Source organism: Protobothrops mucrosquamatus, unplaced genomic scaffold (assembly GCF_001527695.2).
Source record: "Protobothrops mucrosquamatus isolate PMUCROS unplaced genomic scaffold, P.Mucros_1.0 scaffold1264, whole genome shotgun sequence".
In the NCBI taxonomy this organism is placed as follows: Eukaryota; Metazoa; Chordata; class Lepidosauria; order Squamata; family Viperidae; genus Protobothrops; species Protobothrops mucrosquamatus.
In genome coordinates this window covers 74393-101362 of record NW_015387470.1, presented here as the reverse complement: position 1 = coordinate 101362, position 26970 = coordinate 74393, and the positions used below count along the sequence as shown (strand labels likewise).

Genomic DNA, 26970 nt, shown 5'->3' with positions numbered 1-26970 from the left:
ATTAACTCCTTTGCTGGTTCTGTTAAAAGAATGACAGAGAGTAAGATTTTAATAGACGATCACTGATGCGATTCACTCGTAAGATCATTCTGCTTGATTCTGTTGGGTCAGAATGAGGTATAACCTGTAATCAAAATATAACTCTCTCAAATTTGAAACCTTTATGCTAAATTGGGTAGTTTTCTGTTGGCCTTTTTCTTACGGTTACTGGAAATGCTCACCAATTCTAAATATATGTGGCCACTGTTGATGTTTTTGAAACTTTTTTACATATTTGGAATAGATATCGTTCTGAAAAAGGCTCTGCTATTTAGCAGGAAAGATTAATGAGCAAACGGTTGCTGGAATTGGGTATGTCCAGTTTAATGAAGAGAAGGACGAGGGGGGACACGTGATAGCAGTCTTCCAGTATCTGAGGGGCTGCCACAAAGAAGAGGGAGTCAAGAAGCAACGGGTGGAAACTAACCAAGGAGAGAAGCAACCTGGAACTAAGGAGAAACTTCCTGACAGTTAGAACAATTAACCAGTGGAACAACCTGCCTCCAGAAGTGGTGAATGCTCCAACACTGGAAGTTTTTAAGAAGAAACTGGACAGCCATTTGTCCGAAATGGTATAGGGTTTCCTGCCTGAGCAGGGGGTTGGACTAGATGACCTCCAAGGTCCCTTCCAACTTAATAATAATAATAATAATAATAATAATAATAATAATAATAATAATAATAATAATAATAATAATAATAATAATAATAATAATAATAATAATAATAATTATTATTATTATTATTATTATTATTATTATTATTATTATTATTATTATTATTATTATTATTATTATTATTATTATTATTATTAAACATACGTACATTCTACCTGGAAGCCATTGGATTAAGTGAGACAGTTCTTCTCATTCGTGTTCTTTTTTTTTTCTTTCTAAAAGTGATCTAGTAAAAAAGAAAGATACCAAAAATTATGATCCATGATTTGCTTTCATCTCCTGCTTATTTTATGCAACAGCAGCACCCTGAGATTCCCCCCCCTCTCAATATAATGAAAAGAAAATGAAGACAAGCAAGAAACCAACAATCCTTCAAACAAAGGGACAAGAATTAGGGAAATTGACAAGTCCAGAACTCAAATATTAGACATTCACCTAAACCTCTTTGCCTGCGTTAAATATTTCCTAGCTTTGTCGATTTCTGCGACAAGCTTCTTCAAATCGTCTCCTTCAAACAAAGGGAAAACGGGATCCTGAAAAAGAACAAAAACCAAGAAATGTTTCGTTTTGTTTAGGTGAAGAGCACTTAATCCTGAAAGAAAACAGAGATTGAAAGTCAAACAACATCCCTCTTTCTTCGGAATATCTGCTGGAAACCCAGGAAGCAGGAAATCTGTCCTGATAATGTCTTTCTGGCCATATACAGGTAATTCTTAACTTACGACCAATCATTTAACAAGCATTCGGCATTACATGAGCATAAAGCACCTCCAGTCATCATTAAAATATCATGTGCCCCCTCTTGGTCACATGACATTTCAGCCATTGGCAATTGGCTCATACTCGCTACTGGCTGCAGCATCCTACAGTCATATAGCCGTGATTCGAAATATTTTTTGGGCCAGTTTCTGGTTAAAAAAAACAAACACGTGGATTCGGGAGAACGGGCTCGCAATTACACTCTTGTGATTCAGACTCACAATGTGTCATTTGCTCAATGACTGCCATAAGGACGGTTGTAAAACCAGGTACGGGACACATGGGCGCGTTAATTTACGACCGTCACGACTTACAAGTGAAATGCTAGTCCCGACTGCAGTCATAAGGACTACCACTTTGAAGCCTTGTATGAAATGACCAGAAATAATCCAAAATGGTAAAGGTGACGCTAATGAAGATTGGGTATAAAGAAGGATAAATGAGACTGAGAATAGGGATCACGGAGAGGTGATCACTGCCAGAAATGAAATTGCTAGACGAATAATAATATAATTTGTAACTCCCAAAAGTGCTTCTTCAAATCTCCGTAGACAATATAATGTGTAGTGGTTTTAATGTTTGTAAACCCCCCCCCCCCGAGTAATCGCCCAATGGGTGGCACGTTAATTTAATAAAATAAATAAATGAATGAATGAATAAATTAAAGTTGGTTGAATCTACAGGGGTCAACAGCCCTGAGTTAAGACTCCACGCTGTCCAAGGTCCTGACCTTGCAACAGCTAATGCAGATTTTCTCAAATGGTGACAACTTGAAGATCTGTGGATTTCAACTTCCAGAATTTCCCAACCAGAATGTCACCAAGACTGATAAACATTGATTGATCGTAGCTGATCTAATCCTAATCTAATCTTCTGGGCATTTGCACAGTAGATTGCCATGACTTCATTATAAAATTATTGGGAGTGAAGATTAATGAACTGATTCCAAGTTGGGTCAAGGGATGATACCTCCTCATCTTTAAAGCCTTGCGAAAGCAGTTGGTGTGCGGCCAACTGTCCGTCCACATCTCCGTGGCAACGATGGTAGCGTCCGCCGGTCTGGAAGGCGAGTTTCTTGAGGAAGTCATTGGCCACTCTGTCGAAGACAACAAGGAGAAGGTCCCAAAGTGGGAGTCATTTGAGCTCAATCCTCCACAGCAAGTTCCAAGGGATCCGGAAGACTCCGGGAAGTTGGCCAACTTGCTAACTTGGTCATGTTGCAGAAGCTTTTCTCATCTTGGCCCAAGATTAAATTTTAAAAGACTAAATTTTAAAAAAAATCAGTTGGGGCTGCCAAGCGAGAGATACCTGTCCAAGCAATTGAAAGAAATGGTGTGGATGGTAACGGCCCGACTCTTTGTAAGCGCTTCAATTTCTTTGAGAATTAAGTTGCAACTGGTGTCAGGTTTTCCATCGGTCAGAATGTAGAGGGCTTCTACCTCTTCAAGACCAAAGGCCCTCTGAAAATGACAACACAACCATCTCGAATTACACAGCAGCTTGGACGCTAGAATACTGGGAGGAAAAGTTTAGTTCACCCACCAGGTCATGGAGGGGAAAATGCTTTGTTGAATGAAGTAAAACCGTCATAAATATGTGCCATTTGCCAAGCGTCAGAATTTTGATCATGTGACCACTGGGAGGCTGCAATGGTCTCAAGTGTGAAAAATAGTCATAAGTCACTTTTTTTCAGTACTGTTGTAACTTTGAACGGTTACAAACAGTTGTAAGTAGAGAACTAACTGTAGTTTGCAGGACCCCAAACAGTCCTTACTGTAGTCTGTAGGTAACCTAGCTAATATAATTCTTCCATGTATATTCATTCATATTACAAATCAGGTACAAAATGGCCGACTTTCCCTCCACAAGAGTGTCAAGAGAATTCCCACCAGAGCAGGGGTGTCAAACTGCTGGCCCATGGGCCAGATGTGTCACGCGGAAGCCGTGCCCACCCCGTTGCCGGCAATGGCAAAACAGTCCTGATACGTTGTGTGACATCATGTGACGTTGCGAGTTTGACATGTCTGCACTAGAGTTTTCCAGCAAAATTGCAATTGGAATCCAGAAAATCCATAGCAGATGATGATTTTTTTTTGAAGGGAAAACCCATTCTCTATGCTGGGGTCTTCAAGCTTGGCAACTTGAACACTTGTGGACTTCAACTCCCAGAATTCACAACGGGCTGAGGAATTCTGGGAGTTGGGGTCCACAAGTTTGGAAATGCCTGCTCTGTGCCATTGGCTCCAGGATTTACGGCAACACTACTTAACTAAGAAGCTTCTGTCCAATTGAACAAACCTGTAAAGCCTTCAAAATGGATGTATTCCCATGAGCCTGAAAGAGTGACACCCACTGGGCAGCCTCGTGGCACATTTCATCGGTGGCCTCCACAAGGGTCTTCTGCCAAAGTTGGACCTCTTCTGAGAAAGCGATGAGATTGAACCTGGAGAGAAAGGTCCATCAGGAAGCCCAATCAAGGTGGACAACCACATCAGCAAAACTGTGGCGAGGATCACGTTGAGATATGTGAAATTAAGAGGCCAATAGATCATGTAATTACAATTCACTTTTCCACCCAGGGAATTTGTTGATTATGTCTATGAGATCTGGTGGTTTTTCTTTTATTATCTCTGCAACATTCCATTACTTCATTGTTTGAGTAACATGTTGGAAAGCCACCTTCCAAAATGGCCTGACTAAGGCCATCACAAAATTTGGATTAAAGTTGCATCAACTTAGTATACTCTCTAGTCGTGTAAATCACATCTTCTAGCATGTTAACAAATATCTGAAAAATACGGCTTGAAGCTTAACACCTCAAAAACCAAGATCATGGTCGTCAGCAAACAACCCGTTAATTTACCACCAATAAATTCAGAAGGAATACCACTAGAAAAAGTTCAAAGGATCACACACCTCGGGAAGAAGAAGAAGAAGAAGAAGAAGAAGAAGAAGAAGAAGAAGAAGAAGAAGAAGGAGGAGGAGGAGGTGGTGGTTAACATTTTGGTAACTATTTCTGAGAGCTCTAAAGGTCACACAAGTTTCTTCAGGCCACACCCTCTGTATTATCAGGTTGGCTTGTGATCAGGATTTCCTCGTGTATGATTTAATCACAGTAATCAATTCCAAACACATCTAGTAGGTCAACTATTTCTTGCACGCAAGAGCAAGTGGGACTTTGTTTGGGAATTCTCACCAGAACCTTCAGCAGAACCTTCACCATCTTCACTGAGTAGGTTTCCTCCAAAACTTCCCCGGTGCTGTAGATATATGGGGCTATCCTACAACCAGTTAGAGCTCTTATATGTCAACAGAAAACAGAGAGCTCACTTCTGGTCCCTTGTGAGAAATGTGGGGGTGAGGTCAGGAGAAGCCTGCTTACGAGGACAACTTACCAGTCTGAGACTGGTTATGACAGGAATGAGGTAAGCTACTACTCCTGCATCTTCCTTACTTGGTGGCCTTCTTCCTCAGTTGTTCCCAGATTAGGGAGGTGAGCTCTTTGGCAACCAGACTCAAGGTGTGCTCCATGGAACCAGATGTGTCAATGAGGATGCAAACTTTGGCTTCCAAGATGACTCCAAAGAATCGGCGACTGCCTAAGAAAGAGAATTTGTCACTGTTGACCACCCTTTTTGTCTTACTTAGCACAGGTTTTAATCTAAAGAATCGGAATCAGGATAAAAGGTAGATGGTGGCCAGGAATCCCATCAAACCAACCTTCTCCAGGCTGGTACCTTTGGGATATATGATGTCAACATCTAGAACGGTGGTCTTCAAACTTGGCAACTTTCAGACTTATGGACTTCAACTCCCAGAATTCCTCAGCCAGCCCTGGCTGGGAGTTGAAGTCCACAAGTCTTAAAGTTGCCAAGTTTGAAGACCCCTGATTTAGAATTCTCCATGCATGACCATGGTCCAGCATGGTTATGGTTGAGGATTCTAGGAAACTAAGTCCACACACTTAAAGAATATTCAGTTTGGCTGCCCTCTAAAACTGGATCAGACATATCCCAAAGGCGCTTTTTCAAAAGGCAACTGGGCTTTCTTGGGGTGTTTTTTCCTTGAAAACATTTTGCTTCTCATCCAAGAAGTTTCTTCGGTTCTGTTCTGAAGTTGCTTCAAAACTAAAGAAGTGAGAAGTGAAAGGTTTTCAAGGAAAAAAAAATTGTGGAAGTCAAGTTACCTTTTGAAAAAGCACCTTTGAGACAACCATGACCTAGATCAGGGGTATTCAAACTTGGCCCTTTTATGACTTGTGGACTTCAACTCCCAGAATTCCTCAGCCAGAGTGCCTGGCTGAGGAATTCTGGGAGCTGAAGTCCACCAGTCATAAAAGGGCCAAGTTTGAAGACCCCTGACCTAGATGATTGAGAATCTCCATAGTCACGGATCAGAAATATTTGATTCAATAAGATGGTGAGGCATGGCTTGAAACTCATTGTTGATTCCATAACCTCTTTAGCTTCCAGCACTTATAAGGCAGGTTGACCAAAGACCACAGAATTGTCCTCTAGGTTACAATCCTGGCCTAAATGTTACAGATGAATGGAGATATAGTGGGCCCTACAAAATCTGACACTCTAATCATTTCTATAGATGTTGAAATGAAGGAACCAAACTTTCTCATCAATTGGGATCACCTGGAGCAAGGTTGGGCATGACCCAAATCTCGCCCTTACATTCTTGCATCATGACACGAGTGTCATCATTATCCCTCTTCCTTCGCACATACTATGGGCCTGAACTGGTTCAAAAGAATTCATTTGCCCCCAACTTTGGGGCCAGGTGGTCCAATTCTGAATGCAAAGAGCATAAATAACTCCTGTCAAGATGGTTAATAGCGGGGCAACTCCTTGGTAGGATAGACAGACCCGAGAGAAGCCACTGTACTCTCCGGACGTAGCATTGCAACACTCTCTCCAACTGCTTGATGTAATCATCCAAATCTTTGGGTTGAATCTGCAGATGCTTCACCATCCCCTGGGAGACAAGATCACAAGAGGTCACTCAAAGAGGTGATGGGAGGGTCGTGTCCAATGTAGGCTAGGCTAAGAAACCCGTGCGATGTAGGTCTAAGACTATTTTTACTGGAACGGCTGTTAGGAGCAGAATCTTGTACGTTGGAATATGCCTCCGCCTCCCTCATTTTATCTTTGTGTGAATTAGGGAGGGGCTCGTGAATCATTTTCTCTTCTATCTTTCTATCTATCTATCATCTCTCTGTTTATTTCTATCTGTCTAAGCTCTATTTCTGTCTGTTTATCTGTCAGTCTTTCTGTTTATCCCTGTAGTTATCATGTGTCTATTTCTATTTAATGTATCTGTCTATCATTTCTGTGTCTATCTGTCTGTCTGTCTGTCTGTCTGTCTGTCTATCTATCATCCCTATCTATCTATCTATCTATCTATCTATCTATCTATCTATCTATCTATCATCTATCTATCTATCTATCTATCTATCTATCTATCTATCTATCTATCTATCTATCTATCTTTCTATCTATCTATCTATCTATCATCTATTTACCTGTTTGGAAAGACTATGACCCTTAACTAATAACAACAGCAAATAAATAAATAAATAAATAAATAAATAAGGATAAAAATCCAAGGCTGAGGACAGTTGGAGAAAAATGGCCATGATTACTTATATAGGAATGCTGGCTGGGGAATTCTGGGAGTTGAAGTCCACACATCTTCAGGTGGCCAGGATTGAGAAATACTGCTATATACAATCAGGATTACCAAAGAAACGTTTCACGTTCCCTCTAAAAGAACCCACGGCAGGGACTCACCTGCATCTCTACACTTGGGAAAATGTCGCAATATTTTGCTGCAACTTTCTTGTGCAACGATTCCACCATCTGCTTCCGATGGACGCTCCCGGGTCCAAACACGACAGTGGCCAAATCTAGCTTCAGCTTTTTCAGGCTGCATTTACTGAGCCACTAATGGACAGGAGGAAAAAGGAAGTCTCGTTTGAGCGAATGGAGGATGCGCTGCAAGCGAAGAAGCATTTAGTGCAGTGGTTCTCAACCTTTTTAATGCCGCGACCCCAACAGGTTGTAAGTCGAGGACTAAACCGGTCGTACGTCGAGGACTAAACCGGTCATACGTCGAGGACTAAACCGGTCGTAAGTCAAGGACTAAACCGGTCGTAAGTCGAGGACTACCCAACCGGTCGTAAGTCGAGGACTTTCCCTGCCCGGGAGCGCCGCGCATGCGTGGTTCCGCCCCCTGCGCCGGCCGAGGCGTAGCTGGCAAGTGGCAGAGACGGAGCAGGCCGATCACCAGCTGGCCCAGCCCAAGGGAGGTAAGGCACCCACCGGAAAAGGGGAAAAAATGGCGGACAAAAAAATGGCGGACAAAAAAAATGGCGGACAGCCTTGCTTGGCGACCCCCGTGAAATGGTTGATCGACCCCAAATGGGGTCCCGACCCACAGGTTGAGAACCACTGATTTAGTGATTTAATAATCTTTCCGTTCAGGCAGCGTCTGACGGACAATACGTACTGCCTTGGTGGAGCAGATGTCCTCCTCATTTGGCAACATCAGCGAAGCAATCAATCTTTTCCCGCTCTTTTTGAAAACTGCCTCTGGAGAGGAAGAAAGCCATGTTATTCTTGCTTCTGAAACACACCCCGTTCTTGAAATCATCTTGTTTATATACTCCTTCCTGGAAGGAGAGAAATGTGAATTTAAAAATGCACATTTCAATCTCTCAGGTGGAAAAAGAGGCCCATCCTGTAGCCAAGAGGAGAGAAAACAACCTGTTGCTCAGCTTGGGATGCTAAAAGTTTTTTTTTTTTTACTGTTTTATTGATTTTCTAATTTTACATTTAAGTATTTAAAAAGCAACGTGGCGGCTGAGTTGATTGATAATTCAATGACGTACAAATATCTTTAGTACAAACTACCACATTAAATATTTCTTCTCTTTCCCCCTTAGTATTTACCGTCTCATGTTTAAACTAATACAATTCTTCTTATGTCAATTACATAAAAATAACATCCTTACATTTATCAATATTTTTTAGCTTAGACTTGTCCTGGTTGTTTTAACATTCATTCTTTATAGACAATCAATGTCCTAATTAGTTTTCTCCAATTTTTAGTTTCCCATTAATAATAATGCTAAACGTTTACAAATATCTTTGTGGGAAGAAAATTTCCCCCGTTATCTGAAGAAACTCACCTATGTTTTTCCTTTGGCGGTGATCCAGCAAAGAGTCTGACATTGCTGGCTGTCTTTTTGCCTTGAGGTTCAATTTCTTTCTGGCCAGGAAAATCTCTTTTATGGGCTGAACTGCACAATAAATCAAATTATCATCAACGTTCCCATCTACAATCAGATTACCCCATCCTTTCAAGATGGGTACGGCTTGCATTCCTAAGTAGGATTAATTCATTCTTTTTCTTGTTTTGGTCTTCTCTGTATTTTTTTTTTTTTTTTACTTTTAGCCTGCAAGCGGGATGTTTGTAATCTGTTGAAATTTTAAGACTCTGATAAAATCATTTGGATTAGTCCCATCCTATAAAAGGAACAGGGGGGGAGAGGCTATCTGATCGGTCAGCAGGCCCCCACCCCTGAAAAGACAGCTGAGACTATGTTAACTATGCAGGGAGAGAGAAAAATATTAAACACATCACTGTATTTTAACTACAAGCAAACAGGCCAGATGGATAGATAAATAGAGAATCCACAGTCATATTCACCCAATTTCGCAAGGGGGGATTCATCCAATCCTCTAAGCCGGGAGTGTCCAACCTTGACAACTTTAAGACCAGAACTTTAAGACCCAGAATTCCCCAGCCTGCATGAACCCTAACTCATTAAAATACAGTAGATTTATGTCAGGTGTATCCAAGCTTAGCAATTTTAAGACTCATGGACTTCAACTCTCAGAATTTCCCAGTCTGCATGAACCCTAACTCATTAAAATACAGTAGATTTACGTCAGGCGTATCCAAGCATGGCAACTTTAAGACCTGTGGACTTCAACTCCCAGAATTCCCAAGCCTGCATGAACCCTAACTCATTAAAATACAGTACATTTACATCAGGTGTATCCCAGAATTCCCCAGCCAGTATTTCTGGCTGGGGAATTCTGGAAGCCGAAGTCCACAGGTCTTAAAGTTGCCAATCTTGGACATCCCTATCCTAAGGCAAATCGAAACAAGCTATATTATGATTTAAAAGCCATGGCAGCTTCCACACAGATGGGCTTCAGCTGATTATGGACTTAGAGGTATGGAGCCACCCTTGTTTATCCCATCTGGTAGCCACTTCGCTTCTACCCACCTGGTGGGATTTCCGCTTTGCCGCTCGGAGGACGCCACGAAAGGGCCTTGGGGCTACCAGTCCTCTCGCCATCCTGGCGCTGTTCTCACGGACAATAAAGAGATGGAGGACAGATGAGAGAAGCACTCGTTCTTTCATTTCATAATAAAATTTCTCGTATTTCGGTTTCGTGTTTTTCCTTCTCCAGCCATTCTACAAAAGGTGTTTTCTTGACTCAAGGACCAGAATTGGTCAAGGGAAAAAAATACTGTACAAAGCAAGGAACTGACAAACAGATTACGCTAAAGTTCATTTTGAAATACCAGCACCAACTTACCATCCTGGCAAGGGTGAGGGCTGTCGGCTTGGGAAATGGTAATTTTGAAGGTCTGGTTTTTTTTTCTTCTTTCTTTAGGGATGACAGGTCATCTGTTATGGGAGGTGACTGGTTCCTTGAAATGTTTCCTGATCTCTGCCTTAAGGATTCCACTAACACGGCACACTGAAAGCAAAGCAACAATCGGAAAACACATGGAGGCTTGCCTTAGATCAGGGGTCTTCAAACTTGGCCCTTTTATGACTTGTGGACTTCAACTCCCAGAATTCCTCAGTCGGCCATTTTGATGAAACTGCGGGCTTGGATCCAGACCAAGGGTCTTCAAACTTGGCCCTTTTATGACTTGTGGACTTCAACTCCCAGAATTCCTCAGCCAGCGTGCCTGGGCTGAGGAATTCTGGGAGTTGAAGTCCACAAGTCATAAAAGGACCAAGTTTGAAGACCACTGCTTTAGAGGCAAATTTCACGGAAGACATAACCGTAACTCTTATCAGGAACGAATTCCAATAGCAAAATTAATAGCAAATCGGGTTTTTTTTCCTATTCCTGTTTAAAGGGAGATTCATGAAGTGTGTATTTCTAACTACCTGGGCACAAAGCAAAATTTATAAATGAATTCCTGTTGTCCAGACCAAAAACACGCATACAGACATCGGTACATTTTTCTCTAAGCGTGATTTGTTGCTGTTCTTGAAATCTATTTCCATGGATGGGAAAGAAAAGAGATTAAATAAATGAATGAGTTCTGAAGTCTGTGCCTACCGTAAACTGGGAAACATTCTTCTTGCTCTAACTTTGGTATTTTTTCCCCCACAAATTACGATCACCAGATTGCTGCTGCAAAAATCTCAACCACCACTAGAGGGCCACAAGGAGTGAGAGATTTCAGGGTCCCTTTGCTGCCATCGTGTGGTCATTTATATTCATCTTGTTCAGATCTAGTATATACATCTTAGAAATCGACAGGGGAACGCCCGTTGGCCTGAATGATTGTGCAAAATGCTACACCAGGTGATCAAACCACTGCATCCTCGTCATGGTAAAGAGACATAGCTTAAAATAAAGTCAATTTTTGAAAAGGTCTATGATCCAACCTTGTGAGAGTAATTAACTGCTTTCTCCATTTCAGATAGGATAAGGCTGATGTCATCGCTTTCGTTGATACCTTTCCGGAAGGCAAGAAGGAATTAAAAACAACACACAAAATATAAACTCCTAAGTTTTGAAACTTGATGCAATCCAACTTTTACAAAAAAATTGTTAACACACACAACCGCACAGATGCACACCTCTTGGAACAGTTTGGGAATGCTAGGATTTTTTTGATGGAGGTTCATGCAATTCTAGGTATTTATCAATGAAGTTATTTTTTCCAGTATGTTCCACCTTTCCCATAAAATTTCAAGGCAGTTCACAGAGAGGGTCTTCCCTCCGTTTTATCCACACAACACTGGGAAGCTGTGGTGAAATACAGTGAATAACACATGGGGTTGGTTGGTCAACCAGATATCTGGATTTGGGTCTTCACTTTGCCCGAGAAAAATAAGGTTTTGATTGATCACGGGTGCTTCAGCACCTTCTTTGTAAGATGGACATATTTGTGTGAGTTTGCGTACATTTGTGCAAAATGTTCACAGCTTCGGTTTCAGACATCTCCAAGGTTAGGTTGAGAAGGAGATGCGTTTTTGCAAAGTTGCTGTTCAGTCCGTGTTGTCCAAGGTGAGGAAGCTACAACTCTCCAGCTGTTGCTGGAGTATGATTTACACGATCCCTGATCGTTAGTAACATCAGGTTGGTTGAAGTGAACTGGGAGTGCTAGGACGTCAAGTCCAAGAATATCTGGAGATACAAAGAGTTCTCCTTCCTGTGGCGCCCTAAGAGCAGCACAATGGGGTACAAGTCAAGAACTCTACGAAGAAGGACCAGGAGGCCCGAAGGCCCACATTTTGAAATAAAGGATGTGATATACAGGTACTCCTCAACCTACACTCACCATTGGGACCAAGAATGAATGAAACAACTGCAAGAAAACCATCAAGCTCAGAGAACAGCAAGGATGCCTGCCACAGTCCTCCTCCTCCTCCTATCTCCTCTTCCTCTTCCTCCTTTCCACTCCTCTTTCTCCTCCTGCTCTTTTCTCCTCCTCTCTTTCCTCCTGTTCCTTTCTCCTCCTCCTTCTCCTCTTCCTCCTCCTTTCTCCTTCTCCTCCTCTTCCTCCTCCTTCTCCTCCTCTTCCTCCTTCTCCTCCTCCTCCTCCTCTTCCTCCTCCTTTCCATTCCTCTTTCTCCTCCTCCTTCTCCTCTCTTCCTCCCCCTTTCTCCTTCTCCTCCTCTTCCTTCTCCTCCTCCTTTCCACTCCTCTTTCTCCTCCTGCCCCTTTCTCCTCCTCCTCTTCCTGCTCCTTTCTCCTCCTCCTAGCACCAAGGACCCCACAATACTGAATTCGGTGTTACATCTGTTTCACCATGGAGCTAGATCTGATTTACTCATACAGAATAGAAGAAAAAAAAGGTGACTTGTAATACTGTAGTCCCGACTCAAAGCTCCTCAGAACGGTAAAACAGAAAGATAAACCCTTGAAGAAGGAAGAACCCACTCCAGCAAGATTGAAGAGGTGCCCACATCCTTAAAAGGCCCAGAGACCACTTCAGAGGGTTCCCACGTGGCAGCTGGAAGCACATTAAAAATACACCCTGACATTCTAGCGCACCTGTTTCTCCAAAGCAATGAAAACGTCCGTTGGCGGCCTGCACAATTTCTTTGTAAGCGGTGGTGGTTTCTTCGGGACTCGCGTAGCGTGGTGGTGGGTCTTCTTCAAACGAATAAGCGTTAACGCTGAAGAGGCAAACGTGGAGTTGCAAATCACAGCCCCCACAGACTTCAACCAGGTAAGAAGAGATGAGGTGCTGGAAGACAAAGAAGGTGGAAACCAAATGCGATGGACAGCATCGTTTGACACGCACGTAATTGATTCCTGGCTTGAAGGCCATTCAAGGGTTTCACATTCATTAACAGAATCAGTTTTATAAAAAGCAGGGAACCAATGTAATTGCAACCATGGTGCAAGGGTGCACAATCCATGAGCCATGGGATCTGTGTGTGGCTCCTCCAAAATGCAACAGAGGGCCACAGCTTCTTATTGCGAATCTTCGGCGATGTCCATTTTGCTCTCCTAATCAGGCTGCCTCCTTGATGCCAATGAGCCACGACTTTAGAGCAATGTTTCTCAACCTCAGCAATGTTTAAGATGGGTGGACTTAACTCCCAGAACTCTCCAGCCAGCCATTGGCCAACCAGACAAATGGCTGTCCATTCTCTTCTTAAAAACCTCCAGTGATGGAGCTACCCACAACTTCCGGAGGCAAGATGTTCTATTGGTTAATTGTTCTCACTGTCAGGAAATTTGTCCTTAATTCTAGGTTGCTTCTCTCTTTGTTTAGTTTCCATCTATTACTTCTTGTCCTGCCTTCAGGTGCTTTGGAGCCCTTCAAATATTGTAACACTGCCATCATGTCACTCCTTGTCCTTCTTTTCATTAAACTAGACACACCCAATTCCCGCAACCGTTCTTTGTATGTTTTAGCCTCCAGTCCCCTAATCCTCTTTGTTGCTCATTTTAACGACGGTATTATCTTCATCTAACTGTGTTCACGCCCATCTGCTGATATAAAAAGAATCATGCAATCCACTTTTCCACTTCCTAGCTCTTGGCCAACCCAAACGAGTTGTGGCATATTAAGGCTTTGGGCATTTAAGATAAGATAACCTTTATTGTCATTTTTTTTAACTGTGGGCACAACGGCACACATCAAAAAAATGAAATTTAGTTGCCCGCTCTCAAAGTGAAACACATACATGACACGCATCTAAACATACTATATACAACATATATCTAATGAAGAGTTCTGAACGTTGCCTAAACTGATTTTGGAAATCCACCTACCGTCTCCTGATCTGGCACTCCAGCTGCCAGCAGATACAAGCCTTGAGATGCATGCCTATCTTTATCTTTAAAATTCACCTCCACGGCTCTTTTGAGGGCCTTCAGAAGATTCCTGGTGCCCTTGGCGCGAAGACACAGAACCCATCTAGAAAAAAACAACCAAGCATCAGACATGTTCTTCTCGGACATTCCACGTCTGTGGGGCTGATACAAAATGGATCAAGATTGGGACATCACGAACAGGGGCACCATTTGTTAGAAAACAGGCAGTTGAGCACAATTTGCCCAGGTTGGACACACCAGGTTTTGCTCGTTCATTTTGACTGAAGAAGTGGAAAAATATCTTGGTCCTTTACCTCCAAGCACTCTGTAAGTTGTCGGAATGAGGTGGGACCATCTCAGGTTGCCAAGCCCTAACGTCGCTTCCAAAGCTGTAAAAAAGAACGTAGAATCAACAAACATTGGCCAGGCTCACCCGGGACTTGTTGGAAAGATAAATTAGTTACCCCAATTTATGTCCAACCCGCATACAGGTAGTCCTCGCCCTACGGGCCATCGTTGAGCCCCAAATTTACGTGGCTATGCGAGTCAGTTGTTGAATGAGTTTTGCCTCCTTTTATGTCCTTTTTTTGTCACAGTTGTTAAGTGATTGTGAAGTGAATCTGGCTTCCCTGTTGACTTTGCTTGTCAGAAGGATGCGAAAGGAGATCATGTGACTCCGGGACACTTGCAACAGTCCTAAGTACATGCCAGTTGCCAAACATCTGAATTTTGATCAGAGTGTGTGAAAAACAGTCCTAAGTTGCTTTTTCAGCACTGCCACCGCCTTAAGATTAAGATTTCTTTCGTTAAGATTAGATTTCTTCAGCGGCAACAATTTTGGCTCCTTCGAAGAATAGGAAGACGGGTTCTCTTATCTCAGACCCAAGCCAGCGTTTCCCGGATCACAGCTTTGTAAATAGGTAGATGAATTTATGATTTTACCTCTTTTTTCTTCCAAAACATGTCAGGTTTTTATTTTCTTAAAAATATTATCTAGTAAAAAAATGACCGAAACAAAACAACAGCCACTTACGCAAGGATGTTGAACAGGTCCTTACTAGCCATTTGCTCTTCCAATAAAAGGCGTAGAGAATGTTGGAGATGAAAGATGTAAGGGGAATTCGTTTTGGAGATGTCGACCAGGATAACCACCCTAATGGAAAACCAAAGGCTATTAACGTTTCCTCTGCCTTCCTTTATGCTTAATTTTCCTGCATTTGATTCCTTTCTTTTCAGCCCTGTGAGACCAGAGAAAGTGGAGGATAAACCCTGATTTATGGTTTGTTGTAGTCCTTCCAAAGCACTTTTTTCCCTTTATTATACAAAACCAGACAGTCCTTCTTTAAATATCAGTGGCGATGGGGTAATGAGTTTGTGTGTTGTCGCTTAAAGAAAAATCACGTTTGCTCAGTTTTATATAATTTATCCCGATTTGGGAAGCATTGGTTGTGTGTGACCAGTCCAGACAATTACAAATAAATCCCTGACTTACAGCCACAACTGGGGTTGGAATTTCGGTCATCAATTGGTGAGATTGTAAGTCAAGTCCCCAAATGACCGGACTCAATTTATGACCATTTTTACCTCCGTCATAAAGCAAATCCCGTGGTCCTTAATTTCTTTGCCTCTGTTTAACCGTTGAGTTTACTTCTTGCATTTCTATTCTCGTATCATTGCCCAGAGTCAGTTGGAATTGAAATACATGCAAATAAATTATTTTGTTATTATCATCATTTCAGCGCGTGCACCAGGAGGTCTCCCTCCTCTTAAACCAGGATGCAGTCAAAGTATCAAGAAGGGATTGGCCAAGAGCAGGGGTAGGCAACCTGGGCTCTTTTATGACTGGTGGACTTCAACTCCCAGAATTCCTGAGCCAGCATGGCTCAGCTTGGAAACCTCTCCCTTTCCCCTCAGCATGGCTGGCTCAGGAATTCTGGGAGTTGAAGTCCACGAGTCATAAAAGGGCCAAAGTTGCCTACCCCTGGCCAAGAGGATCAGAGAGAGGTAGAAATAAAAGGCAAGAAGGCATCTGAAAGAGATGCAAGGAAGTCAAATCTGGGTACCTCTTTTCACAAACCGTTCCCCAAATTCCTCTGCTGGAAAGAGATAGCCAATCAATGCGTCTCTCGTACAATTTCACCGTCTGCCCCAGCTGCTTCTGGGAAGCAAAGGAGAAGAGACATCGTCTGAAGCTGCTGGCTAAGGATTAGGCAAACATTTCAGGCAACTAATGTTGAGAGTTCCTTCTCAAGTCAAATTCCCATAGAAGAATGGAGAAGGTGCTTCAAGATGCCCACCCCATCCATGATCGGGAGGTTCTCCAACCTTCACCCATCTACAGCAGGGGTCTTCAAACTTGGCCCTTTTACGACTTGTGGACTTCAACTCCCAGAATTCCTCAGCCAGGCACGTGTGCCTGGCTGAGGAATTCTGGGAGTTGAAGTCCACAAGTCGTAAAAGGGCCAGGTTTGAAGACCCCTGATCTACTACAGCATCATGGTTGCAACCATCTTCCCCGCTCTCCTAAGATACAGGTAGTTCTTGACTGACGACCGCAATTGGAACCACAATTTCTGTTGTGGTTAAATAAGTCACACTGGATTTTATGACCGTTTCGCCACAGCCGTTTAAGCAAATTGCTGCAGTTGTTAAGTGACTCGTGCAGTTGTTAAGCCAACCTGACTTCCTCCCACAGACAGTTGCCAAATGAACGGATTTCGGTCACGCGATCGTGGGGATACTGCAAGAATTGTGAGGACTGGTCATAAATAGCTTTTCTTGGTGCAGTTGTAGCTTCGAAGGACGCACACACACAAAATAGTTGTAAGTCAAGGACTGCCTGTATAGAAGTGGGACTGGGCTGTGTGCAACACTTCAGACCTTGATCGGCTGTTTAGCCCCAAGACCAACAATGGTTAGGATGTGCAATGATGTGCAATTTATTCACCTGGTAATCATATAATATTGGAGGATCTACGTGGATATTTTTCACTGTCCCATCGTGCCACTCAAACTGCATCATGGCGTTCTGCAACGAAAAGGATGACCACAACATCACAAAATCAGGTGGCAGGCACTCCTTGGCTCACAGCCCCCACTGAGCATTTGTGTTGTTAAGTGAAACATTTGTTAAGTGAGTTTCGCCCCATTTTACAAGGGTTTTCCGGGGAGGCCGGTCTATCAGGGCAACGTGGTCTACCCCAAATGTGGGAGGGAGCCTACTGCTTTCGCTTCCGCCTTTCAGCCCCAATCTAGGAGCCTCCACACAAGACTATTTGTGTGTCAGAGTTAAATTTACCGACAAAGAAATAGCTAGACTAGTCTCCTTTTAATTCTTTGTCAGTAAATTTAAATCTAACCCCATTTTACAACTTTTCTGGCCAGTGAATCGCTGGAATTGTTAAGTTAGCAACAGGGTTGTTAAATTTCCCCCTTGGCTTTGCTTGTCAGAAGGTCACAGAAGGGGATCACGTGACCCCAGGGCACTGTAACCGTCATAAATATGAACCAGTTGCCAAGCATCTAGTATGTCTAGTTTAATGAAGAGAAGGATAAGGGGGGACATGATAGCAGTCTTCCAATATCTCAGGGGCTGCCCCAAAGAAGAGGGAGTCAAGCTATTCTACAAAGCATCCGAAGGACAAGACAAGAAGCAACGGATGGAAACTAACCAAGGAGAGAAGCAATCTAGAACTAAGGAGAAATTTCCTGACAGTGAGAAGAATTCTGGAGGCAGGAACAGCCTGCCTCCAGAAACCAAATCAGTTCTCCTTGACTTACCCCGTGCAGAGTGGACGATACCGTTTTGCGAAGGACAGGCACAAATTCTTCCACGGGCGAGAAGGCGTTGGGTGCTAAGACTTGGTAAAGGCCGAGCTTCTTGGCTGCAGGAAGGACAGACGAAACGGGAGTCCACCAACTGGTCTGGACGGGTGTCGTTTCAGAGGGAAAATCTGGGTTTTTTGCCTTACCTCGCAATCCATTGGCTTTTAACCATTCGGCGGAAGATTTGGCCAAGAAGTTGGGGATCTGGATTGCAAGAGGGCGCTCGTGCTGGAGAGGTTTGGACAATTGTACCAAAGACGATGAGCTTAAACGTTCCGTTGAACTCTAAGCAGAGAGAGAGAGAGTCAACATGTCCTCTGTTAAAAAAAACCCGTGTGTTCTTGTTCCTGTTGAGTACTCAACAACTGCAAATTTTTAATTAAAGGGAGGGCTGCCACCAAGGTGGTGTGTTTTTTTTCTTTAAAAAAATCATTTCTAAATATATACTTGTATTGCTTCTTTACTGGACATTTCATGTAATGGCATATGAGAATAGCCTCGGGAGACAGAAGAAAGAGCTGCAGTCAAGGCAACGATTGGATAAGAGGCAGCTGAGCCCACAGAAAAAAACAGAAAAACCCTCCCTAGATTTTTGGACTGTAAAAGCGAAGGGTGGGGGGAAGAGAGCTCTGTCTTTACTCTAAGGTTACATCAGGGGTCTTCAAACTGGGTCCTTTTATGACTCGTGGACTTCAACTCCCAGAATTCTTCAGCTGTCTCCCAAGGCCATTCTCACATACCACGGTTGGGATAAGGAAACTTCACAAGTAAACATAATGCGCAATTACGGGATTTCCTAGCCCTGGGCTATGCAGCATGCAACGAAGCCTCTCAAAAGGAATCAGGGACTTACATTTTTCACTAAATTGAAAAGCGAGTCACCCATCTTGCCCTCGTAGATCTCGTCCACGATCTTGAGCAAGCTGCCTGCTTTTTGCTGCTCAGAGAGAACCAGCTGAATATCAGTGCTGTGGCAACTCTGGTTAGACGACACCAGAAAGAGAGAGGGGGGGAGGGAGAGAGAGAGAGAGAGAGAGAAAGGGGGGCAAGAGAGAGGAGAGAGGACAGAGAGAGAGAGAGGACAGAGAGAGAGAGGAGCAAGAGAGAGGACAGAGAGGAGAGAGAGAGAGAGAGAGAGAGAGAGGAGAGAAAGAGGACAGAGAGGAGAGAGAGAGGAGAGAGAGAGGAAAGAGAGGAGAGAGAGAGGAGAGAAAGAGGACAGAGAGGAGAGAGAGAGGAGAGAGAGAGGAGAGAGAGAGGAGAAAGAGAGAGGAGAGAGAGAGAGAGGACAGAGGAGAGAGAGAGGAAAGAGTGGAGAGAGAGAGGAAAGAGTGGAGTGAGGGAGGAAAGAGGACAGAGAGGAGAGAGGAGAGAGAAAGGAGAAAGAGAGAGGAGAGAGAGAGAGGAGAGAGAGAGAGTGAAAGAGGAGAGAGAGAGGAGAGAGAGAGGAGAGAGAGAGAGATTATTGTCTTTCCTTTCGGGCACCTTCAAAAGAAAAAAACCCCACCACAATTCAGACAACTTTGGGAAACTTGAGAGGCCACATGCAGCCCTAAAGGTTAATTAAGACTGCACCCCTCTGCTTTACAAGAATGCACCTTAAGTCGACAGACCTACCTCAATCTCTCCTGAGTAGCAATGGTAACGGCCTCCCACCTCTTCAGCCAATCTTTTGAGAATGGCCTAAAAGGAATGAAATGAATGAAAGTCACGGGCTGCTCCCTGTGAACAACAATTCTATTTTATAAAGCGCAAAGATCACCCCGGAGACGAGGAAAATATAGAAAGTAAATTACAGATAAGTCCCTCGACTTACAATCGAGCCCAAATTTTCTGTAGCTGGGCGAGACAGTTTTTAAGTGACTTTTGCCCCTGTTTTATGACTTTTCTTGCCACCGTTGTTAAGGGAATCAGTTGTTAAGGGAAGCTGCTGGCGATCCCCTGAGCTACACTTCCCTTCCCACAACCCAGAGACTCACAGGAGGCCCCTGACTGCTGCAGTTGTACGCCACGGTGTGAACCAGCAAACGTCTTCCCGCAGAGCACTGCTGGATGTAATCAGACAAAATTTCCGTCGCCTGGTCTGGACTGTTTCGGAAAACAAGGAAGGAAAAAGGACGGGTGCGTCGTAGGAAAGGGTGGGAGAGAAGGACCAGCTATCATTATGGGAGAGGAAAGAGAAAGCTGTCATTCAAACAGGTAGTCCTCAACACACAGCCGAGTCCAAAACGTCTCTCGCTAAGCAAGACATTTGTTCAGCGAATTTTGCCCCGTTTTACGACGTTCCTTGCCACCGTTAAGGGAATCGCTGCATTGGTTAAGTTAGTGACATGGTGGTTAAGTGGATCTGGCTTCCCCACGGACTTGGCTTGTCAGAAGGTCACCAGAGGGGATCCTGTGAGCCCGGGGAACATTGCATCCATCATAAATATGAGTCGGTTACTAAGTGCCTGAATTTTGAACCCGCGACCACGGGGATGCTTGCAAGGGCTGTTAAAAGAAAAAGTGGCTTATGACCGTTTTTCATACTTACGAACTCTGCAGCGTCCCATGGTCACATGTTCAAAATTCAGACACGTGGCCACTGGCTCATAATTATGACGGCTGCAGCTTCCCGGGGTCACGTGACCCCCTTTTTGCGGCCTTCTGACAAGCGAAGTCAATGGGGATTCACTTCACAACTTAACAACCACAGCGATTCCCTTAACAAGGATGGTTGTCAAAATTCACTTAACAACAATCTTGCTTAGCAGCAGAAAAGTGGGGCTCAGTTGCGGTCCTAAGTCAAGGACTACCTGTACAGGTAAACAACAAAGACAACGTCTGCCTCTCAACAGGTGACCTACCAGGTTCCTACTATGATCGCCACGGAGTCCAGCTCTCTCATCTTCAGGACTTTCTTTAAAGCGTTTAGCAAATTACAGCCTCGGGTAGGTTTCAGCTCCTGGACCCACTGCCTGGCTTCATTTAATCTGCGGGGGGGGGGGGGTGGAAAGAAGAAGGAAAGTGAATTTTATTGCCCACCAATTTAGACACAAGCCTGGATTTAATGACAATGTTGGCGTGCCTGTCAACAAAGCACATTCCAAGCAGCAAATCCCCGAACAATTAAAACAGTGAAAATCAACCAGCAAATGTGGTTAGTGAATGCGAAAGTCAATCAGCAAATGCCGGTCTGGACATGGTCAAAAAGAGTGCAGAGAAGAGCAACAAAGATGATCAGGGGACTGGAGGCTAAAACATACAAGGAACGGTTGCTGGAATTAGGTATGTCTAGTTTAATGAAGAGAAGGACGAGGGGGGACAGGATAGCAGGGTTCCAGTATCTCAGGGGCTGCCCCAAAGAAAAGGGAGTCAAGCTATTTTCCAAAGCGCCTGAAGGCAGGACAAGAAGCAACGGATGGAAACTAATCAAGGAGAGAAGCAACCTAGAACTAAGGAGAAACTTCCTGACAGTTAGAACAATTAAATCAGTGGAACAACCTGCCTCCAGAAACGGTGAATGCTCCAACACTGGAAGTTTTTAAGAAGAGACTGGGCAGCCATTTGTCTGAAATGGTATAGGGGGTTGGACTAGATGACCTCCAAGGTCCCTTCCAACTTTATTATTATTATTATGGATCATCGCACAGTCAGCCAGATGTTCAGACTGGATTTGGCATTTTGTCTACCTCGATAGTCTACCTACTATCGAGTCCTTACCAAGGACCTGGGATAGGCAGATGTGGATGTTTGATGGTATTACAGATATCGTCGCAGGATGGAAGCAGTTCCTAGTAAGGCCGCCTTTTGCAATTGACTAATGGCAAATTTGTCAATGCCAGTGGTGTTCAAGTGGTGCTCCAGTTGTTTTGGGACTGCACCCAAGGCACTTATTATTATTATTAAATTGGGCAATAAAATTGTAGCAAAACAATAACAGCAATAGAAGTTCTCTTCTACTAAAAAGGATCCCTCCGAGTGAGCACCAGTATCAACATAACCACCCAGGAATTTCAAAATGGGAAACAAGAGGACCTACAGTTCCAGCCAGGTGAATAAAAATCTGAATAGCACTCTTACCGATCCCCATTGACTGCCTGGGGTTCCTCCCACAGAGCTGAGACCTCAGTTCCAAACGAAATCAAGTAGAGTTTCTTCGTGTAACTCAGCTGTTCGTTAATTAACGACTGGGAAGAAAATAATCAGAGTTTAGTGACTGTTCAATGTTACAACGGCACTGAAAAAAAGGAATTATGACCAGTTTTTACACTTAGGACCATTGCAGCACCCCCAGGGTCATGTGATCCAAATTCGGACGCTCGGCAAATTTTGGTTCGTATTTATGATGGTCGGAGCGTCCCAGGATCACGGGATCCCCTTCTGAAACCTTCTGACAAGGGAAGTCAATGGGGAAGACAGATTCCCTTAACATCCAGGTTGCTAACTTAACTACTGCAGAGGTCACTAAAGGACTGTGGCGAGAAAGGTCGTAAAAGGGGGCAAAACGCCACTTTAAAAAAACTGTCTCACTTAGCAACGGAAATGTGGGCCTCCCTTGTGGCCGTCAAAGTGCCTGTAACACTTACCAAGAGGTCCATTTGGAATCCTTGCAGTCCTGATCCATAACCTACGCTGGACGTTTCGATCAGAACGCCAACTTTATTTCCTTGAATGACGCCGAACATCTGGAGTGGGAGAAGAAGGGGAAAAACATAGAAGGAAATGGAAAGATCTTAGAACATCATTCATTCATTCATTCATTCATTCATTCAATTCATATGGAATTAGGATCTTTATGGTATTGCACACTGAGAATTTTATGGCAGGAGACTTTTTTTTTGTATAGATTTTATTAGTTTTTATGGGGTTAGGAATAAGGTGGGCTCGGGGTTAGGGTTAGGATTAGGGTTAGGGTTCGGGTTGGAGGTTTTCCAAATAACATTCTCAATATTTAGCAAACAGCATAATGTCTGGGTTCATGTGTTTAACAAACAATAATAGACATAGTTAATTATCATAAACAATATGTTAATTAATCACTCAATAGCCTTCTTCTTGCTAATATATATTCAAAATTACCTATCACATTCCTTTCTCTCTAACTCGTCTTTCCAGCCATTGATAGACGTTATCCCATGTTCTAAAGTGCACTGAGTCTTCTTTCTCTTTAATTTTTAAAGTCAATCTATCCATTTCTGCACACTCTAGAATTTTCTTAATTAGTACTTCTTCAGCTGGTAAGTTTTCATTTTTCCAATGTTGGGCAAATACAATTCTTGCTGCCGTTGGTACGTGTAGTGTTAAATATCTGCAATCTTTCTCATAATTAGCTCCTATTATTCCTAACAAAAATAATTTTGGTTTAAAGTCTATGGCAGGAGACTTTTTACAATGCTCTACAAACCCCTGTGGCTGCCAGAAGGAAACCTGTATAAATACACATAGTTTTTACCTTAGTCTCTAAAATGAAGATATAAACTCCCCTGTTACATTCTCTTCTGTTCAGATATAGCTTAGTTTCAGCCAATATTTCTAAATTGTCATGTTTTCTTCTGGTTTAGAATGTTGTGAGAATCTTATAATAATAATAATAATAANCACCATTTCAGACAAATGGCTGTCCAGTCTCTTCTTAAAAACTTCCAGTGTTGGAGCATTCACCACTTCTGGAGGCAGGTTGTTCCACTGGTTAATTGTTCTAACTGTCAGGAAGTTTCTCCTTAGTTCTAGGTTGCTTCTCTCCTTGGTTAGTTTCCACCCGTTGCTTCTTGTCCTGCCTTCAGGCGCTTTGGAGAATCTTGCCGCTGAGCTTTTGATCCTGTGACCGTGGGAACGATGCGACGGTTGTAAGCATGAGGACTGATTCTAGGCCACATTTTCAGTGCAGTTGTAACCTAGAACGGTCGCTAAACGAGTGGTTGCAAGGCGAGGACTCTCTCCTATGTCTGTTTATGTGTGTTCAGTGTCCAAAGCAGCCAGCCAGCCAATATCTCAACCTTCCCATTCATATCTCCTGAGATTTGCTACCTTAGACCTAATATCTCTAATACAGGTAGTCCTCAACTTACGACCACAAGAGAGCCCAGACATCCATTAAGTGAATTTTGCCCCATTTTGAAACCTTTCCTGCCATGCTTGTTAAAGTGAATCGGTCCTAAGTCAGTTTTTTCACTGCTGTTGTAACACTGAAGGGTCACTAAACAAACTGTTGTAAACTGAGGACTACCTGAACGAGAAGTAACATTTAAACGTTGTTTTTTTTAATGTTACCTTCTTAGAGCCTCGGAGAAGCCAACGCATCCGTTTGTCATATAGATCGATGGCCCTGTAAGATGAATATAATTTCCCCCCCCCCATGCAGATAATGCATTATATTGTAATATTACCAGTAAGTACTTTACGTAAGTTTTTTTCAGCGCCGTTGTTAACTTTGAATGGTGAAACTGTTATAAGTTGAGGACTGCCCGTACATCTTTAACGACGCAAGCGGTTTGCCTTAGTTTGGCAAGAATTCTGTCTTTAGGTGAGAAACAATAAAATAAACAGCTTAGAAGCAACTCTACGTAGCCTTCTCGCTTTGTGGAAGAGTCTGACAATGGGAGACTCACATTTGCAGCTGAGATTCAAAACTGTTGACCTCCTCTTGGGTAAACTCCACCATGTTGCTCGCATCCCTAAAGGAAAACATCCAGGGTGAACCAACAGGAGGCACAAGCCATCGAAAACCAGTGAGACTCGCACTTACGTGGTGGTGGCAGTGCCTTTTTTCATCAAATCCTCCAGGGAGAGTTGCAGGTTAGCCAAGCTGTAGACCTGAATCCAGTCGTCGGTGGCTTTTAAATTAGCAAACATCACCTCCGTGTTCTTGAGCCGCTGTGGGCAAAAGGAGAACAGGGATCAAGGCCAAAATAAACCCATGCATTTTTGTGGTGGCGCAGTGGTTAGAAGGTGGCACTGCGGGCTAACTCTGCCGATTGCCAGGAGTTCGATCCTGACCGGCTCAAGGTTGACTCAGCTTTCCATCCTTCCGAGGCCGGTAAAATGAGGACCCGGATTGTTGGGGGACAATATGGTGACTCTGTAAACCGCTTAGAGAAGGCTTTAAAACACTGTAAAGCGGTATATAAGTCTAAGTGCTATTGCTATTGCCACTGACTCGGCCTTCCATCCCTCCGAGGTGGGTAAAATGGGGACCCAGGTTGTTGGGGGGGCCATAGGCTGACTCTGTAAACTGCTCTGAGAGGGCAAGAAGGGTTGTGAAATGGAGCAAGAGCCCCCTTCACAAATGTCTCTCTTCACTACAAAAAAAATTGCGCTCAATTATGCTCATAAGTCAAGGACTCCCTGTACAGTACTTTTAGTGATCATTAACGGGAATATTCACTTACCATTAAATCCTGCGTTTGGTTAACATGGGTGACTAGTAATCCTTTATCATCCACCCAATCAGTGATAAGGATGTCCTGCCAGGATTTCTGCCTTTTGGGTGACGTCGCCTTCGATTCTGGATTTGCGCTGCAAAAATAACCATCTGTATATGTATGTATGTATGACTCAGCTGGCAAAGAGGGGAGGAAAGCCTGTGGCTTGGTGGTTAAATCACTGCCTAGTATGTAAACTGCCCAGGTTCGAATCCCATAAAGAGTATGGCTAACTGATGAGAGCAGAACGAGCTTGAAATGGCCATCTTAGTCTCCCAATTTAATTCTTTAACTCTTTGTCAGAAAAAGAAATATGTATGTATGTATGTATATGTAGGGGTGTGGGTCTATACTTATGTTACATATAGTATGTTTAGGTGTGTGTCATGTATGGGTTTCACTTTGAGAGCGGGCAACTACATTTCATTTTTGAGGTGTGCTGTTGTGCCCACAGTAAAAAAAAAAAATGACAATAAAGGTTATCTTATCTTATCTAAAAAAAAGTAGTCAACGATTTCTGGACCCCAATATAACTGGACAAGCAAATTGTAGAGTTTCCCAAAGGAAGGTCAGGTGTGAATGAAGGTCCCCCTGGTCTGTTTCTTCTACACAATTTTACGTTAATTCTTTTTTTTTTTCTGAGCAACGCCGCAAGGCAGTCCTTGACTTACAACAGTTGATTTAGTGACCGTTTCAAGCTACAACGGCACGAAAAAAAAGGGACTTATGTCCGTTTTTCACACTTAACGGCTGTTGCAACATGCCCAGGGTCACGTGATCAAAACTCAGAGGCTTGGCAACTGATTTGTATTTATGACGGTTGTAGCTACTAACTTAACAAGTGCAGCGATTGCAAGAAAAGTTGTAAAACGGGGCAAAACCCCCTTAACAAATCTCTGGCTTAGTAACATAAATTTTGGGGCTCAGTTACAGCCGTTAAGTAAACGGCTGAGTAAGCACCAAAGCCAAACCCCAACTGCTAATCTAGAGAGCAATTCGAACTGTTTATTTACTCAGCAGTTGACCAGTAGAAGCACATTTCCATCAAACGCATTTTGCTCCTTTCCCCAAATCTTGGCAACCTTTAAGAAGCCTGGGCCGCCCTTCCCAGGATGCCCCTGACCCTGACTTGTGATGTTTTTTTAGTTGCTAGGACCCTGCAGAAGCAGCTTGGCACTAAACAACCGCAGCAGCAACCGCCTCTGCATTGATGCTTGTAAGACACACATGTTCTCCTCCACTAAGACGGTTGAAAATCATGTCCTCCCCTTTTTTTCCGCAGCCCTTCCCAACTCCAAGCTGGCTCCTTCCCACCCCATCGTCCCAAGCTGATGTCCCCCCAAGATCTGGGACTCACCAGGCGTCTGCCATGTTCTTGCACACCTCTTCCATGTGCAGCTGATGCTCTTGAGATCTTTTGCTAGAGTCCCTGGCTGGCCCTCCCTGTGTTTTCCATCTCCATTAGCAACGGAAGCAACCATTCTCATCCGGGAGGGTAGGAAGGAAGGAAGGAAGGAAGGAAAGAAGGGCTGGGCAGACGAACAACCAAAGGTTTTCAAGAGCTGCAGAAGCATCAGCTGGACCACCCCCAAAAAGTTCTCCAGGAAATATTTCCAGGCGCTGTCAATAAAGCACGGGAAATCCCTTTTTTTTTCCCCCTGC

The 26970-nt window shown here is 43.5% G+C and overlaps 1 protein-coding gene across 1 annotated transcript; it reads right to left on the bottom strand.

Moving 5' to 3' along the window:
• Positions 1–905: 905 nt before the first annotated feature.
• Positions 906–26717, bottom strand: VWA3A (von Willebrand factor A domain containing 3A). The gene is made up of 32 exons (XM_029285087.1): positions 26666–26717; positions 25276–25402; positions 24633–24760; positions 24496–24561; positions 24158–24212; positions 22474–22572; positions 21968–22074; positions 20752–20877; positions 19885–19993; positions 19523–19588; positions 18759–18884; positions 18052–18190; positions 17861–17964; positions 17028–17108; positions 16144–16238; positions 15114–15233; positions 14395–14469; positions 14039–14183; positions 12806–13001; positions 11191–11261; positions 10093–10261; positions 9781–9864; positions 8674–8784; positions 7992–8074; positions 7274–7426; positions 6350–6458; positions 4930–5074; positions 3774–3918; positions 2784–2935; positions 2445–2571; positions 1152–1249; positions 906–942 (listed from the first exon to the last, which is right to left on the bottom strand). Exons 1-32 carry the CDS (start codon positions 26698–26700, stop codon positions 906–908), a joined length of 3483 nt encoding a protein of 1160 aa, XP_029140920.1. The 5' UTR covers positions 26701–26717.
• Between the last annotated feature and the right edge of the window lie 253 nt (positions 26718–26970).